This window comes from Prionailurus viverrinus, chromosome A2 (assembly GCF_022837055.1).
Source record: "Prionailurus viverrinus isolate Anna chromosome A2, UM_Priviv_1.0, whole genome shotgun sequence".
NCBI lineage: Eukaryota > Metazoa > Chordata > Mammalia > Carnivora > Felidae > Prionailurus > Prionailurus viverrinus.
The window spans coordinates 25,010,950-25,024,450 of NC_062562.1; the positions used below are offsets into that span (position 1 = coordinate 25,010,950).

The following is a 13,501-nucleotide window of genomic DNA, read 5'->3' on the forward strand; positions in this document are numbered from 1 at the left end:
GGACCGCGAGATTGTAACCTGGCTGAAGTCGGACGCTTAACCGACTGCGCCACCCAGGCGCCCCTATTTATTTATTTTTAAAGTTTTTTTTATTTTTGACAGAGAGAGAGAGAGAGACAGAGCATGAGTTGGGGAGGGGCAGAGAGAGAGAGACACAGAACCCAAAGCAGGCTCCAGGCTCTGAGCTGTCAGCACAGAGCCCGACGCGGGGCTCAGACTCACAGACCGCGAGATCATGACCTGAGCCGAAGTCGGACGCTCAACCGACTGAGCCACCCAGGCGCCCCACAGATATTTATTTTAATTAAAAATACCTATTCAGTATCTGTTATGTACAATGCACATTAGAGAGGGGTTTAACATTATTAAATTAATAGTCATCAATGCTGCACCTCTGTATATTGGCATGAGAATCTTTAGGCCAAATATTTTACTGTTAGTGAAATCACCACACCTAATGTCTGCTTAGAAATCATCAGTTTATAACCTGATCCAATATACACTAATAGAATTACTTTCTCTTTGAGGAATATTTGTTAAGTACCACCACCTTAACATTATGTTTCTCTATTTGACAGGATTTAGGTGAACTAAAACTAGGTATAAACCAGAAGAAATAATCATTTTGCATCAGGAGGAATGATCCCTCTATAGGGTTAAAACTAAATGTATGTTTCTGGTAAAGCTGTCTCAGTTTTGCTGTGCCTTCCCTGCAAAATAAAAGCTTTTCTGCAGTTTTACTGACCCTTTCAGATAGTGTGTTTCATAACTTGTGCAGCATATGCAGTGGTCCTGGTCTTCATATCAATGAGCAGAAAAATGCCCCAATATATATACCCAACACTCATAAATTAAAAGATAAATGGATTTTCATGAATATGATACCAAAAGCAAGGGCAATAAAAGAACATACAGATAAACTGGACTCCATCAAAATTTAAAACTTTTGTGCATCAAAGGACACTATAAATGAAAGAATGACAAGGCAAATCACAGAAAGGAGAAAACATTTAAAAAGCATTTATCTGATAACGGATTGGTATCCAGAATATATAAAGAACTACAACTCAACAACAACACAGCAACCTGATTAAAAATCAGGCTAAGAACTTGAAAAGATAATTCTCCAAGGAAGATAACGGTTAGCCGGTAAACGCATGAAAAGGTGCTCAACATTACTAATCACTAGGGAAATGCAAATCAGAACCACAATAAGATACCACCTCACTCCCATTAGGATGGCTACCATCAAAAAATAACAAGTGTTGGCAAGGATGTGGAGAAATTGACACCTTTGTGCATTATTGGTGAGAATGGAAAGTAAAAAAAAAAAAAAAAAACAAAAAACGGCAGTTTCTCAAAAAAATTAAACACACATGGCTACATGGTCCAACAAACCCACTTTGTGTTTATACTCAAAAGAAGTTAAAAGTAGAGACTCCAAGAGATATTTGTACATCTATGTTCATAGAAGTATTGTTTGCAATAACTCAAAAGTAGAAGTAACCTAAGTGTCCACTGACAGATAAGTGGATAAACAAAATGTGGTATATATATATACAATGGAATATTATTTGGTCTTAAAGAAGTAAATTCTGACACATGCTACAACATGAATGAACCTTGAAGACATTTTGCTAAGTGAAATAAGCCAGTCACAAAAGGACAAGTAAAGTAAAATTCCACTTACATGAAATACCTGAGTAGTCAAATTCTTATCGACAGAAAGTTACTAAAGGCTGGGGCATGGTGGCAGAGAGAGAAGTGGATGGCAAATTATTGTTTAATGGGTATAGAGTTTCAACTTTACAAGATAAAAAGGGCATTTGAGTATATGGTGGTGACTATAGTTCAACAATGCGAATGTACTTAATGCCACTAGACTATATACTTAAAAAATGGTTAAGATGGTAAATTTCATGTTATCTTCATTTTACTTTTAAAAAAAGGAATGCAATTCTTATGCACACTACAACATAAATGAACCCTGAAACAGTGAAATAGGTCAGACACCAAAGGGCAAAAGTCAACTTCACAGAAACAGTAATTAGAATAGAAGTTACCAGGGGTTGGGGGATGCATTAATTGGGGAGTTATTGTTTAATAGATTTTGTATTTGGGTGAACTAAATCCAAATCCTTCTGTTTGAGATTATGAAGAAGTTCTGGAAATGGACAGTGGCAATGGCTGCACAGTATGAATACACTTAATGCCACTATATTATTTTTAAATGAATTACATACTTAAAAATAGTTACGATGGTAAATTTTATGTTATGTTAATTTTACCCACAAAAACAACTTTTAGGGTAGGTGGGGGAAAGTATCATAAACACTCTAAACGTAATGAAATTTTGCACTTCTGTTAAGACTTGTGCTCCTATACTGGGGCACCTGGGTGGCTCAGTTAAGCGTTTGACTTTGGTTCAAGTCATGATCTTGTGGTCTGTGGGTCTGAGCCCCGTGTCGGGGCTCAAATAAATAAACATTAAAAAAATAAAAATAAAAATAAAAATAAAAAAACAGAAAAGACTTGTGCTCATATAAGACCTGTGAGTCCCAGAAACAGTCAGACATTAAAGTCTTGACCCAAATCATTGAACTACCTCTGGTGTCTTTGTCCACAACATATTTTCTCTACTAATTGAACAAGGACCAAACTGAGGACACTGACAACCTCTAGCATTCACTCCTCACTGACCACTAAGGATCTATAAAGCATAATGTTTCCACACACTGCCATCACTTTCTAAAGAAAAAATGATACCTGATGAAGTGGTCCAAATAAGCTCATGATAGAAATAATGAGAAAGAATACATCAGCTCTTCTCTAAAGTAGGCTGCTTAAAATAAAGTCTAATATTCCATACCTGCCCTCATCCCCACTTTGAAAAATAAATTCGAGAATTGTCCCCTCCCCTACCTTGGTCCTAGGTCTTACTTTTATTTTTATTTATTTTAGTTTTTTTAGAAGTTGATATGTTTTTAAAATTTTTTTTTTAGTGTTTACTTATTTTTGACAGAAACAGAGCATGAGCAGGGGAGGGGCAGAGACAGAAAGGGAGACACAGAATCTGAAGCAGGGTCCAGGCTCTGAGCTGTCAGCATAGAGCCCTATGTGGGGCTTGAACTCACGAACTGTGAGATCATGAACTGATCCAAAGTCGGATACTTAACCAACTGAGCCACCCAGGTGCCCAATTTTTTTTAATGTTTATTTAGTTTTGAGAGAGAGAGAGAAGGGGGGGGGGGCGCAGAGAGAGAGGGAGACAGAATCAGAAGCAGGTTCCAGGCTCTTGGCTGAGGGCACAGAGCCCAATGTGGGGGTTGAACTCACAATCTGCGAGATCGTGACCTGAGCTGACGTGGGATGCTTAACCAACCAGGCACCCTGGTCCTAGGTCTTGCTTTTAAATGGTTAACTTGAGGGGCGCCAGGGTAACTCAGTCGGTTAAAGCATCTGACTTCGGCTCATGTCATGATCTCACGGTTTGTGAGTTTGAGCCTTGCATCAGGCTCTCTGCTCTCAGCACAGAGCCTGCTTTGGATCTTCGTCTCCCTCCCTTTCTCTCTGCCCCTCCCTTACTCGCTCTCTCTGTCTCAAAAACAAACATTAAAAAAAATTTTTTTTAATTAAAAAAAATGGTGACTTCACTTGCCTGAGGAGGATTCTCAGAGTAGCAAGAATATTAGCTGGCAAGATATCACAAGAAAAGAAAACTACAGACTGCTATCCCTCATGACTATAGATGTAAAAATCCTCAACAAAAATGTAAACAAATCAAATCTATCAACAGAAAAAAGGACTATATACCATAACCAAATGGGCTTTGTCCAAGGAATGTTAAGGTTGGTTTAACATCGAAAATGCAATTAATATGCCATATTAATAACCACATGACAATCTCCATAGATACAGGAAAAGCATTTAACAAAATTTAACACCAATTCATGATAACCATTCTCAACAAACTAGGAATTGAAAGGCACTTGTCAATCTAATGAATGACATCTATGAAAAACTACATCTAACATCATAATTAGACCTGTATGTTGAAAACTACAAAACCTTGCTGTGAGAAAAATTAAAGAAGACCTAAGCAATGGAGAGATGTCCCAAGTCCTGGATTGGAAGACACACAAAAAACCCCAAACTAACTGCAAATTAACATAATCCCTATCAAAATCCCAGCTAGCTCTCCGCAGAAACTGACAAAGTGATCCTAAAATTATATAGAAATGCAAAAGACCAAAGAATAGCCAAAACAACTTTAGATAAGAAGAACAAAATTAGAGGGGCACCTAGGTGGTTACGTTGGTTAAGCATCCAACTCTCTCTCTCAAAATAAATAAATAAATAAACTTTAAACAAACAAAAAAAGACATACTTCCTGATATCAAAACCTGCTATAAAACTACAGTAGGGGCAACTGGGTGCTCAGTTGGTTAAGCATCCAACTCTTGATTTCAGCTCAGGTCATGACCTCACAGTTCGTGGAATAGAGTCCTGCATTGGGCCTCTGACAGCACAGAGCCTGCTTGAGATTCTCTCTTTCCTTCTCTCTCCTTCTCTCTCTGCCCGACTTGTGCACACCTGCATATACTTGCTCTCAAAATAAATAAACATAAAAAAAAAAAAACCTACAGTAATCAAGACACTGTATTAGTGTTGATTTTCCACAAAGGTACCAAGGCAATTCAATAGAAAAAAGACAGTCTTTAATAAATAGTGCTAGAGCAAATGAGTTGTCAACATGCACAAAAGATTATTTTGGACTCTTAACCCATATCATACACAAAGAATAACTAAAGTGGTTCATAGACTTAAATGTAGGTGGTAACATAATAAAACTTTTAGAAAAAAACATAGAAAATCTTTGTGACCTTGGGTTGGGCAATGAGTTCTTAGACACAACATCAAAAGGTCAATCCATAAAAGAAAAAAACTGATAGGCTAGACTTCACCAAAATTAACACGTTTGTGGTTATCAGAGGTTAGGAGTAGGAGAAATGGATGAAAGTGGTCAAAAGGTAGAATCTTCTACTTACAAGATAAATTAAGTATTGGGGATTCAGTGCATAACATGATGACTCTCATTAACACTGTTGTATAGTATATTTGAAAATTGTTAAGAGGGTAAATCCCAAGAGTTCTCATTACAAAAAAACAACATTGTTTTCCTTTTTTTTCTGGTATCTGTATGAAGTGATAGATATTAACTAAACTTATTGTGGTAATCATTTGACAATATATGTAAGTCAAGTCATTATGCTGTATACCCTAAACTTACACAGTGCTGTTTGTCAATTATATCTCAATAAAACTTGTGGGGAAAAACACTTTCACACTTCAAAGATACCATTAAGAAAACAAAAAAAAGAAGCCAAATACTGTGATAAAATATCTGTAAATCATATATCTAAAAACAGACTTGTGTCCAAATTACATAAAGATCTCTACAACTAAATAAGACAAATAACCTAATGAAAAATTGGCAAAATATTTAAATCAACATTTCAGGGGCGCCTGGGTGGCTCAGTTGGTTGAGCGTCCGACTTCGGCTCAGGTCATGATCTCGCGGTTCGTGAGTTCAAGCCCCGTGTCGGGCTCTGGGCTGATGGCTCAGAGCCTGGAGCCTGTTTCGGATTCTGTGTCTCCCTCTCTCTCTGACCCTCCCCCGTTCATGCTCTGTCTCTCTCTGTCTCAAAAAAAAATAAATAAAGGTTAAAAAAAAAATTTTTTTTAAATCAACATTTCATCCAAGAAGATATATGAACGACTAATAAGTAGATGAAAAGATGCTCAGCGTGACTGGGTGGCTTAGTCAGTTAAGCATCTGACTCTTGATCTTGGGCCAGGTCGTGATCTCATAGTTCATGAGATTGAACCTCATGTGGGGCCCTGTGCTAGTGATGTGGAGCCTGCTTGGAATTTACTCTCCCTCTCTCTCTCTCCCTACCCCACTCGTGCTGTCTCTTTCTCAAAATAAATAAACTTAAAAAAAATTAAAAAAAATAAAAAGATGCTCAACATCAATTATTCACGAGGGCAAAGCAAATGAAAACCACCATTTTCAAACCCACTAAATGGGTTATATTAAAAAAGACAGTATCAACTCCTGGGAGGGATATGAAGAAATAGGAACCCTCATACACTGTTGGTGAGAATGTAAAATGAGGGGCACCTGGCTGGCTTAGAAGAGTCTGTGGCTCTTGATCTTGGGGTTGTGGGTTCAAGGCCCACGCTGTGGGTAGAGAGTACTGTGCTAAGCGAAATAAGTCAGTCAGAGAAAGACAAATACCATATGATTTCATTCATATGTGGACTTTAAGAAACAAAACAAATGAGCACAGGGAAAAAAGAGAGAGAGGCAAACCAACAAACGGACTCTGAACTATAGAGAACATACCGATGGTACGCGAGGGGAGGTGGGTTGGGGAACGAGTGAAATAGGTGGTGGGGATTAAACAGTACACTTGTGATGAGCACCAGGTGTTGGTGTTGAAACACGATATTGTACACCCAAAACTAATAGTACACTGAACATTAACTGGAACTTAAAAACAAATAAATAAACTTAAAAAAAATTTTCTTAATGTAAAATGGTGGGCCACTTTGGAAAACAGTTTGGCAGTGTCTTAAAAAGTTAAACAGGCATTATCAATTCACGCTACTTTACCAATGATTTTATGCAAAGGTTCCTCTACTTAAAGCCCCAACAAAGAGACTTTTTCATTGGAAAAAGACAATAAACAGTAGTCAACAATATTATAGTTAATCAAATAGTCTAGATTAATAGGACAAAACCATGAAAATAAATATCAATATTAAATTAAGATTTTAAAAAAACTCTGTATCTTCTCAAAGTTAAGACTCTGGTGACTGCTGTGTTCTAAATTATCATTAAATCAGAGAGGACACCAGTGAAATGGCAGGTGACTATGACATTTACAGAGTGCCATGAGTCAGGAACTGTTTAATCTCTCAGCAAACAAAGAATTTGAGGCTTAAATAGTCTGTTCTGCCTAAGAACACTAAGATCTGACTGCCAAGGTAAAGCTATTTACTCTTTCCTCTATTTCTTAAGGCTTCTAAGGATTTCAGTATAAGACTAATATTTGTAAATAGTATGATTTGAACTGTTATTGCTTGAGTCTAACATATCTATTTAGATTTAGGTATATCCCCAAAGGCACAGTTCATAAAATAATATTATTAAACAATAGTTCAAATATACCTGTGTAGGGGCACCTGGTGGCTCAGTGGGTTAAGAGGCCAACTCTTGATCTCTGCTCAGGTCATGATCTCACAGTTAGTGGGATCAGAGCCCTGCATCGGGCTCCATGCTGACAGTGCAGAGCCTGCTTGAGATTCTCTCTCTCTCCTTTCTCTCTCTGGCCCTCTCTGCTCTCTCTTGCTCTCTCTCTCTCAAAATAAATACATAAACTTAAAAAATTAAAAAAAACACACACCTGTGTATACCAAAAAAAGTCTTTAAAAGTAACACATCATAACATTATTTAAAAATATTTTCAGGCTTTCTCCCTAAGGTCGGGAACAAGACAGGGGATATCCACTCTTGCCACTGTTATTTAACATATTATTGGAAGTCTTAGCTTCAGCAATTAGACAACACAAAGAAATAAAAGGCATCCAAATCAGCCAGGAGGAGGTCAAACTTTCACTCTTTGCAGATGATATGATACTCTATATGGAAAACCCAAAAGATTCCACCAAAAAATGCTAGAACTGATCCATGAATTCAGCAAAGTCACAGGATATAAAATCAATGCACAGAAATCAGTTGCATTCCTATACACCAATAATGAAGCGACAGAAAGAGAAATCAAGGAATTGATCCCCTTTACAATTGCATCCAAAACCATAAAATATCTAGGAATAAATCTAACCAAAGAGGTGAAAAATCTATACACTGAAAACTTATGAAAGCTTATAGAAAGCTTATGAAAGAAATTGAAGAGGACACACACACAAAAAAAAAGGAAAAATATTCCATACTCCTGGATAGGAAGAACAAATGTTAAAGTGTCAATACTACCCGAAGCAATCTACATATTCAATGTAATACCTATTAAGATAACACCAGCATTCTTCACAGAGCTAGAACAAACAATCCTAAAATTTGTATGGAACCAGAAAAGACCTCGAACAGCCAAAGCAATCTTGAAAAAGAAAACCAAAGCTGGAGGATCACAATCCTGGACTTCATGATATATTACAAAGATTTAATCATCAAGACAGTATGGTACTGGCACAAAAACAGACACTCAGATCAATGGAACAGAACAGAGAACCCAGAAATGGACCCACAAAGGTATGGCCAACTAATCTTTGACAAACCAGGAAGAATATCCAATGGAATAAAGACAGTCTCTTCAGCAAATGGTGCTGGGAAAACAGGACAGCGACATGCAGAAAAAAGTGAACCTGGACCACTTTCTTACACCATACACAAAAATAAGCTCAAAGTGGATGAAAGACCTCAATGTAAGACAGGAAGCCATCAAAATCCTCAAGGAGAAAGCAGGCAAAAACCTCTTTGACCTCGGCCGCAGCAACTTCTTACTCAACACATCTCCGGAGGCAAGGGAAACAAAAGCAAAAATGAACTATTGGGACCTCATCAAAATAAAAAGCTTCTGCACAGCGAAGGAAACAATCAGCAAAACTAAGAGGCAACCAGCGGAATGGGAGAAGATATTTGCAAATGACATATCAGATAAAGGGTTAGTACCCAAAATCTATAAAGAACTTATCAAACTCAACACACAAATAACAAATAATCCAGTGAAGAAATGGGCAAAAGACATGAATAGACACTTCTCCAAGGAAGACATTCAGATGGCCAACCGACACATGGAAAAACGCTCAGCATCACTCATCATCAGGGAAATACAAATCAAAACCACAATGAGATACCACCTCACACCTGTCAGAATGGCTAACATTAACAACTCAGGCAACAACAGATGTTGGTGAGGATGTGAAGAAAGAGGATCTCTTTGGCACTGCTGGTAAGAATGCAAACTGGTACAGCCACTCTGGAAAACAGTAAGGAGTTCCCTCAAAAAATTAAAAATAGAACTACCCTATGACCCAGCAACTGCACTACTAGGTATTTATCCAAGGGATACAGGTATACTGTTTTGAAGGGGCACATGTACTCCAATGTTTATAGCAGTGCATTCAACAATAGCCAAAGTATGGAAAGAGCCCACATGTCCATCGATGGAAGAATGGATAAATAAGATGTGGTATATATACACAATGGAGTATTACTTGGCAATCAAAAAGAATGAAATCTTGCCATTCACAGCTACGTGGATGGAACTAGACGGTACTATGCCAAGTGAAATTAGTCAGAGAAAGACATCATATGACTTCACTCATCTGAGGACTTTAAGAGACAAAACAGATGAACATAAGGGAAGGGAAGCAAAAATAATTAAAAACAGGGAGAGGGACAAAACATAAGAGACTCTTAAATATAGAGAACAGAGGGTTATTGGAGGGGTTGTGGGAGGAGGATGGGCTAAATGGGCAAGGGGCATTAAGGAATCTACTCCTGAAATCATTGTTGTACCATGTGCTAACTAACTTAGATGTAAATTATAATAAATAAATAAATTACAGAAAGTAAAAAAAATAAATAAATCTTAAAAAAAAAAAGAGAGAGACCCAGCTTTCTACTATCAACTCAACATTGGCAATGTAGGTCCAGCTTACACCCTTCCAATAAATTAACACTGTTCCTTTAAAAAATAATAATAATAAAATAAATACAGTTACTAAATTGTTACCATTAGCAAAATACTATATATCTTTTCCTCAAGGAAGGCACCTTTGACCACTTCCTTAATTAGTACCAGTGCCACAGAAATTGTATAATACTGGTTTTGAAACCTAGCAGAGAATTTTGTACCAAGTTGAATAATTCAAGCTTCTACAAGGTTTTATTCAAACAGTATTGGAAATCCCCGTTTAATTGGGTTTACATGTATACAAAAAGTAGCTCAAATTTTTAAGGTTTCATTTTGTTATAATTCATTCCACGTTTATAACACTAGAAGTACATTTGTTAATAGGAGAACATGATGGGTTACATAATTTTAGTGGGAAGTTACTACGCTCTTCTCTTAAGACCTTTATGCAGTCTGCCTCCAAAAAGGTTACCATAAACATAATTAAAAAGTAATCAAGAGCTTATAAACAAAGGGGAAGAAATTATCCTGCTTAGCCACATTACATAGTAAAAACAGAACACTGAGTTTATACTTTACCTGCAGGTTTAAGGTCTCCTATTCGAATAATGTGTGGCCAATGCTGGAGTGTTTTTGCAAAAAAAGGGTTGGTTACTCCTAATATGACTGAGGGCCTACATAAAAACAAAACAGAAACAAAGTGAGAAAAAGACAAATGCTCCATCAGTGAAGAATAGTTTATAATTTCTTTAGATTGAACAACAGATTATATTTTCCTTCACTCCATGCATCACATAACAACTAGATGCCAGGCACCATGTTTAGCCCTAGACAAGTAAAGATGGAAAGACATGGTCTTCCTAAAAGCATACAGGAAGAAACGTATGCATACCCCATCACAATGACACAGATTAGAAAATGGTGATGGGGGTATCAAACATACAATAATTACAAAGGAGAAACTGTATCTATCAAGAGGATTAAAAGACAGCTTCACTAAAGAGATGACATTTGCACAAAGATATGAAAGATGCACAGAAGTTCTTTCCCAAATGGATAAGGGAGGTAAAGGTGATGCAGGAGAATAACTAATATGTGCAAAGCAATGAAATGAGATGGTGGAGTGCCTGAAGAACTACAAATAGCTCAGTATTTCTACAGCACAAAGCAAGAATGATGAATGAGTTAGAAATGAAGGTAGATGGCTGGATGCTGGCCAGATTATTAAGTACCAAGTTAATATGCTAAGAAGTTTAGAAATCTTGTAGGCAAACAGAAGCTAATAGAGAGCCAAGCGGAAGGATGCCACATGAATGAAAATGTAGGAAGACCACTCTAGGAAATCTGGAAGGTGTCCTACAAAGACGGTAAGAGTTTAGGAAAAGCAACAGCAGACATGACAAAGACTGGAGACAGTTAGGCTGAGAATAGACTTTTGGAAGAAGATAACAAATGTTATTATGAGAGATATTTTATGGTGTTAAATTGACAGAATTTGGTAAAATTTGATGTGGGGCATATAAAGAAGGAGAAATTTATGACAATTTTACCATTCATGAAAATAGGAAGGAGCATGGGTTAGGGAAGAAAACAAGAAGACAGAAAGAATTCAGTTTGTACATGTTTAGTTTCAGTTGCCATTAATATACCTAGGTGGTAAAGTGATAAAAAACAACAACAAAACCCTGGACATATAGGTCTGCACCTTGCAAAGATCTGGGCTAGGCAGATAAATTTCAGTCATTGGTATACAGGTGTTAACAGAGTCTGTGGGTAGAGATAAGATAGCTCAGAAAGAATCATCAGTGTGAAATCAGATCCCAGAACACAGTGCTGGAGAACACCAACACTTAAGGTGCTGGCAGAGACAGAGACATCTGCACAGGGGACTGAGATGCACCACCAGGCAGACAGGTGAGAGTGGTGTCAAAGATTAAAATGCTTTCAAGTTCAACAGCTTAAATGTTATTAAGAAAGGGAAGGCAGGGAAAATAGGACAATAATGTGCGCACAGGGTTGGGCAGTGAGAGGGTCTTGATGACTCTGACTTCAGTGGAAGTGGAGATATCAACCTGTGGGTGCCTGGGTGGCTCAGTCAGTTAAGTGTCTGACTCCTTGTATTGGCTCAAGTCATAATCTCACAGTTGTGAGATCGAGCCCCACATTTGGCTCCACACTGACAGCACAGAGCCTGCTTGGGATTCTTTCTCTCTCCCTCTCTCTCTGTCCCTCTCCCACTCACACAAGCATGTACACTCTCTCTCAAAGTAAATACATAAACTTGAAAAATAAAAAAGAAATCAACCTGCAATGGACTGAGAAGCAACCAGAAAGCCAAGAAGTAGAGACAGTACGTGGAGATTTCTTGTTGTTGTTGTTATTCTAGAAATTTCACTATGAAAAGAAGGTAAGCAATAGAGCAGGAGCTAAGGGAGAAAGGGTAAGATAATTTTTTCCCTTTAATATATTGGGAAGAATTTTGATGTTTCCATGCCAATTCAATGAAGAAGAAGGAAAAGGAAGTTATAGAGCAACAAGAGATAACAGAAGGCAAGAAAACAGAACTCAAAGTATAATCAGATGGCTATTGATGACAATACATCCTCCACTAATAAATAAAGTCATTGAAAAGAAAACAAGTTTGACACTTGACATGTAGAAGTATTACAAGCAGTTCCTCAAACCTTCCTTTACCAAATCAAGATGCCAATAAGTTCAAAATTTAATTTTACATAATTTGGTTATATAGGAAATACTTGGTCAATAAAAATTATTTTGTTTACTCACGGGGCTTGAGTACGAGTAGTATATTCTTTGAATTCGCTATCATGAATAGTGAAGTAAGGTCGGAAGTCACTGAAGTACTTTAATGGAGAAATACAGCTGTGGAGGAAAGAAAAACATTTTAAACAAAGGACACAGAAATTAAAGGCCCTACTCAATAACTATAAAACATCAATAACACACAGTATACCCACATGGGATTACTTATTTCAGTAAACAGCAAACTTATTTCAGGAAATCAGAAAGACAAATGGGGACTTGGGGCAGAAGATGGGTTGAAATTCTGGCATTACCATTCCCTAGTTACATGTCTTTTACTAGACACTGACCATTCATGCAAAGTTGTCAGGTACCAACTTTGCATAAGTGAATGAATGTTTCTTGTTCAATCAATCAAAGCAAAAAAACCCCCCATGGTTCCAGCCCTCCTGGAGCATGAATTACTTATCTCATCCATGAAACGGGGCTATAATGAGCACCCTTCTTATAAGAGAGGCGTTGTCTGGATCAGTGCAATGAGTGTGCAAACATAACACAGATGGAAAAATGCTGCAACTATCACCATCAGGAACCAAATATACTCACTTCACAAGTGCCAATACAGTCTCTGACGACTCTGATGGTGACGGTGCCATGACCACGAGGGGCTCCCCCAACAGGACCAGCTCCCAAAGCATCTGACTATGAAGGAAAACTGGGCAGAAACACCTAAAAGGTGTTTATATGGTAGAAGTATTATTTTCCAACCCTGTTTTTTAAGTTCTTAGATAATCATTCTAAAAACTTCATACTGATATAAATTCTTCCAGCTATTTGTACCTTGTTGTGACATACAAATTCATTTAGAATACGGTGATGCATAAGTCTCTTTAGTCCACATTAAAAAACATATCAATTTGACTCATTCCAAGTTTTAGAAAATGAAATGTGATATATTGACACAGAATGGCTGACAAATAATAAAAGCACATAAAATAATTATTAAATTATACCAT

The 13,501-nt window shown here is 37.3% G+C and overlaps 1 protein-coding gene across 3 annotated transcripts in view; it reads right to left on the reverse strand.

Moving 5' to 3' along the window:
* DENND6A (DENN domain containing 6A) overlaps positions 1–13,501 on the reverse strand; it is a 68,809-nt gene that overhangs the window by 11,064 nt on the left and 44,244 nt on the right. For all 3 annotated transcript variants that reach the window (XM_047828590.1, XM_047828584.1, XM_047828600.1), the window contains 3 exons: positions 13,092–13,214; positions 12,510–12,605; positions 10,302–10,396 (listed from right to left, as the gene is read on the reverse strand). In XM_047828590.1, the coding sequence (XP_047684546.1) occupies positions 10,302–10,396; positions 12,510–12,605; positions 13,092–13,214 (314 nt within the window). The remainder of the gene's footprint in view (positions 1–10,301; positions 10,397–12,509; positions 12,606–13,091; positions 13,215–13,501) is intronic.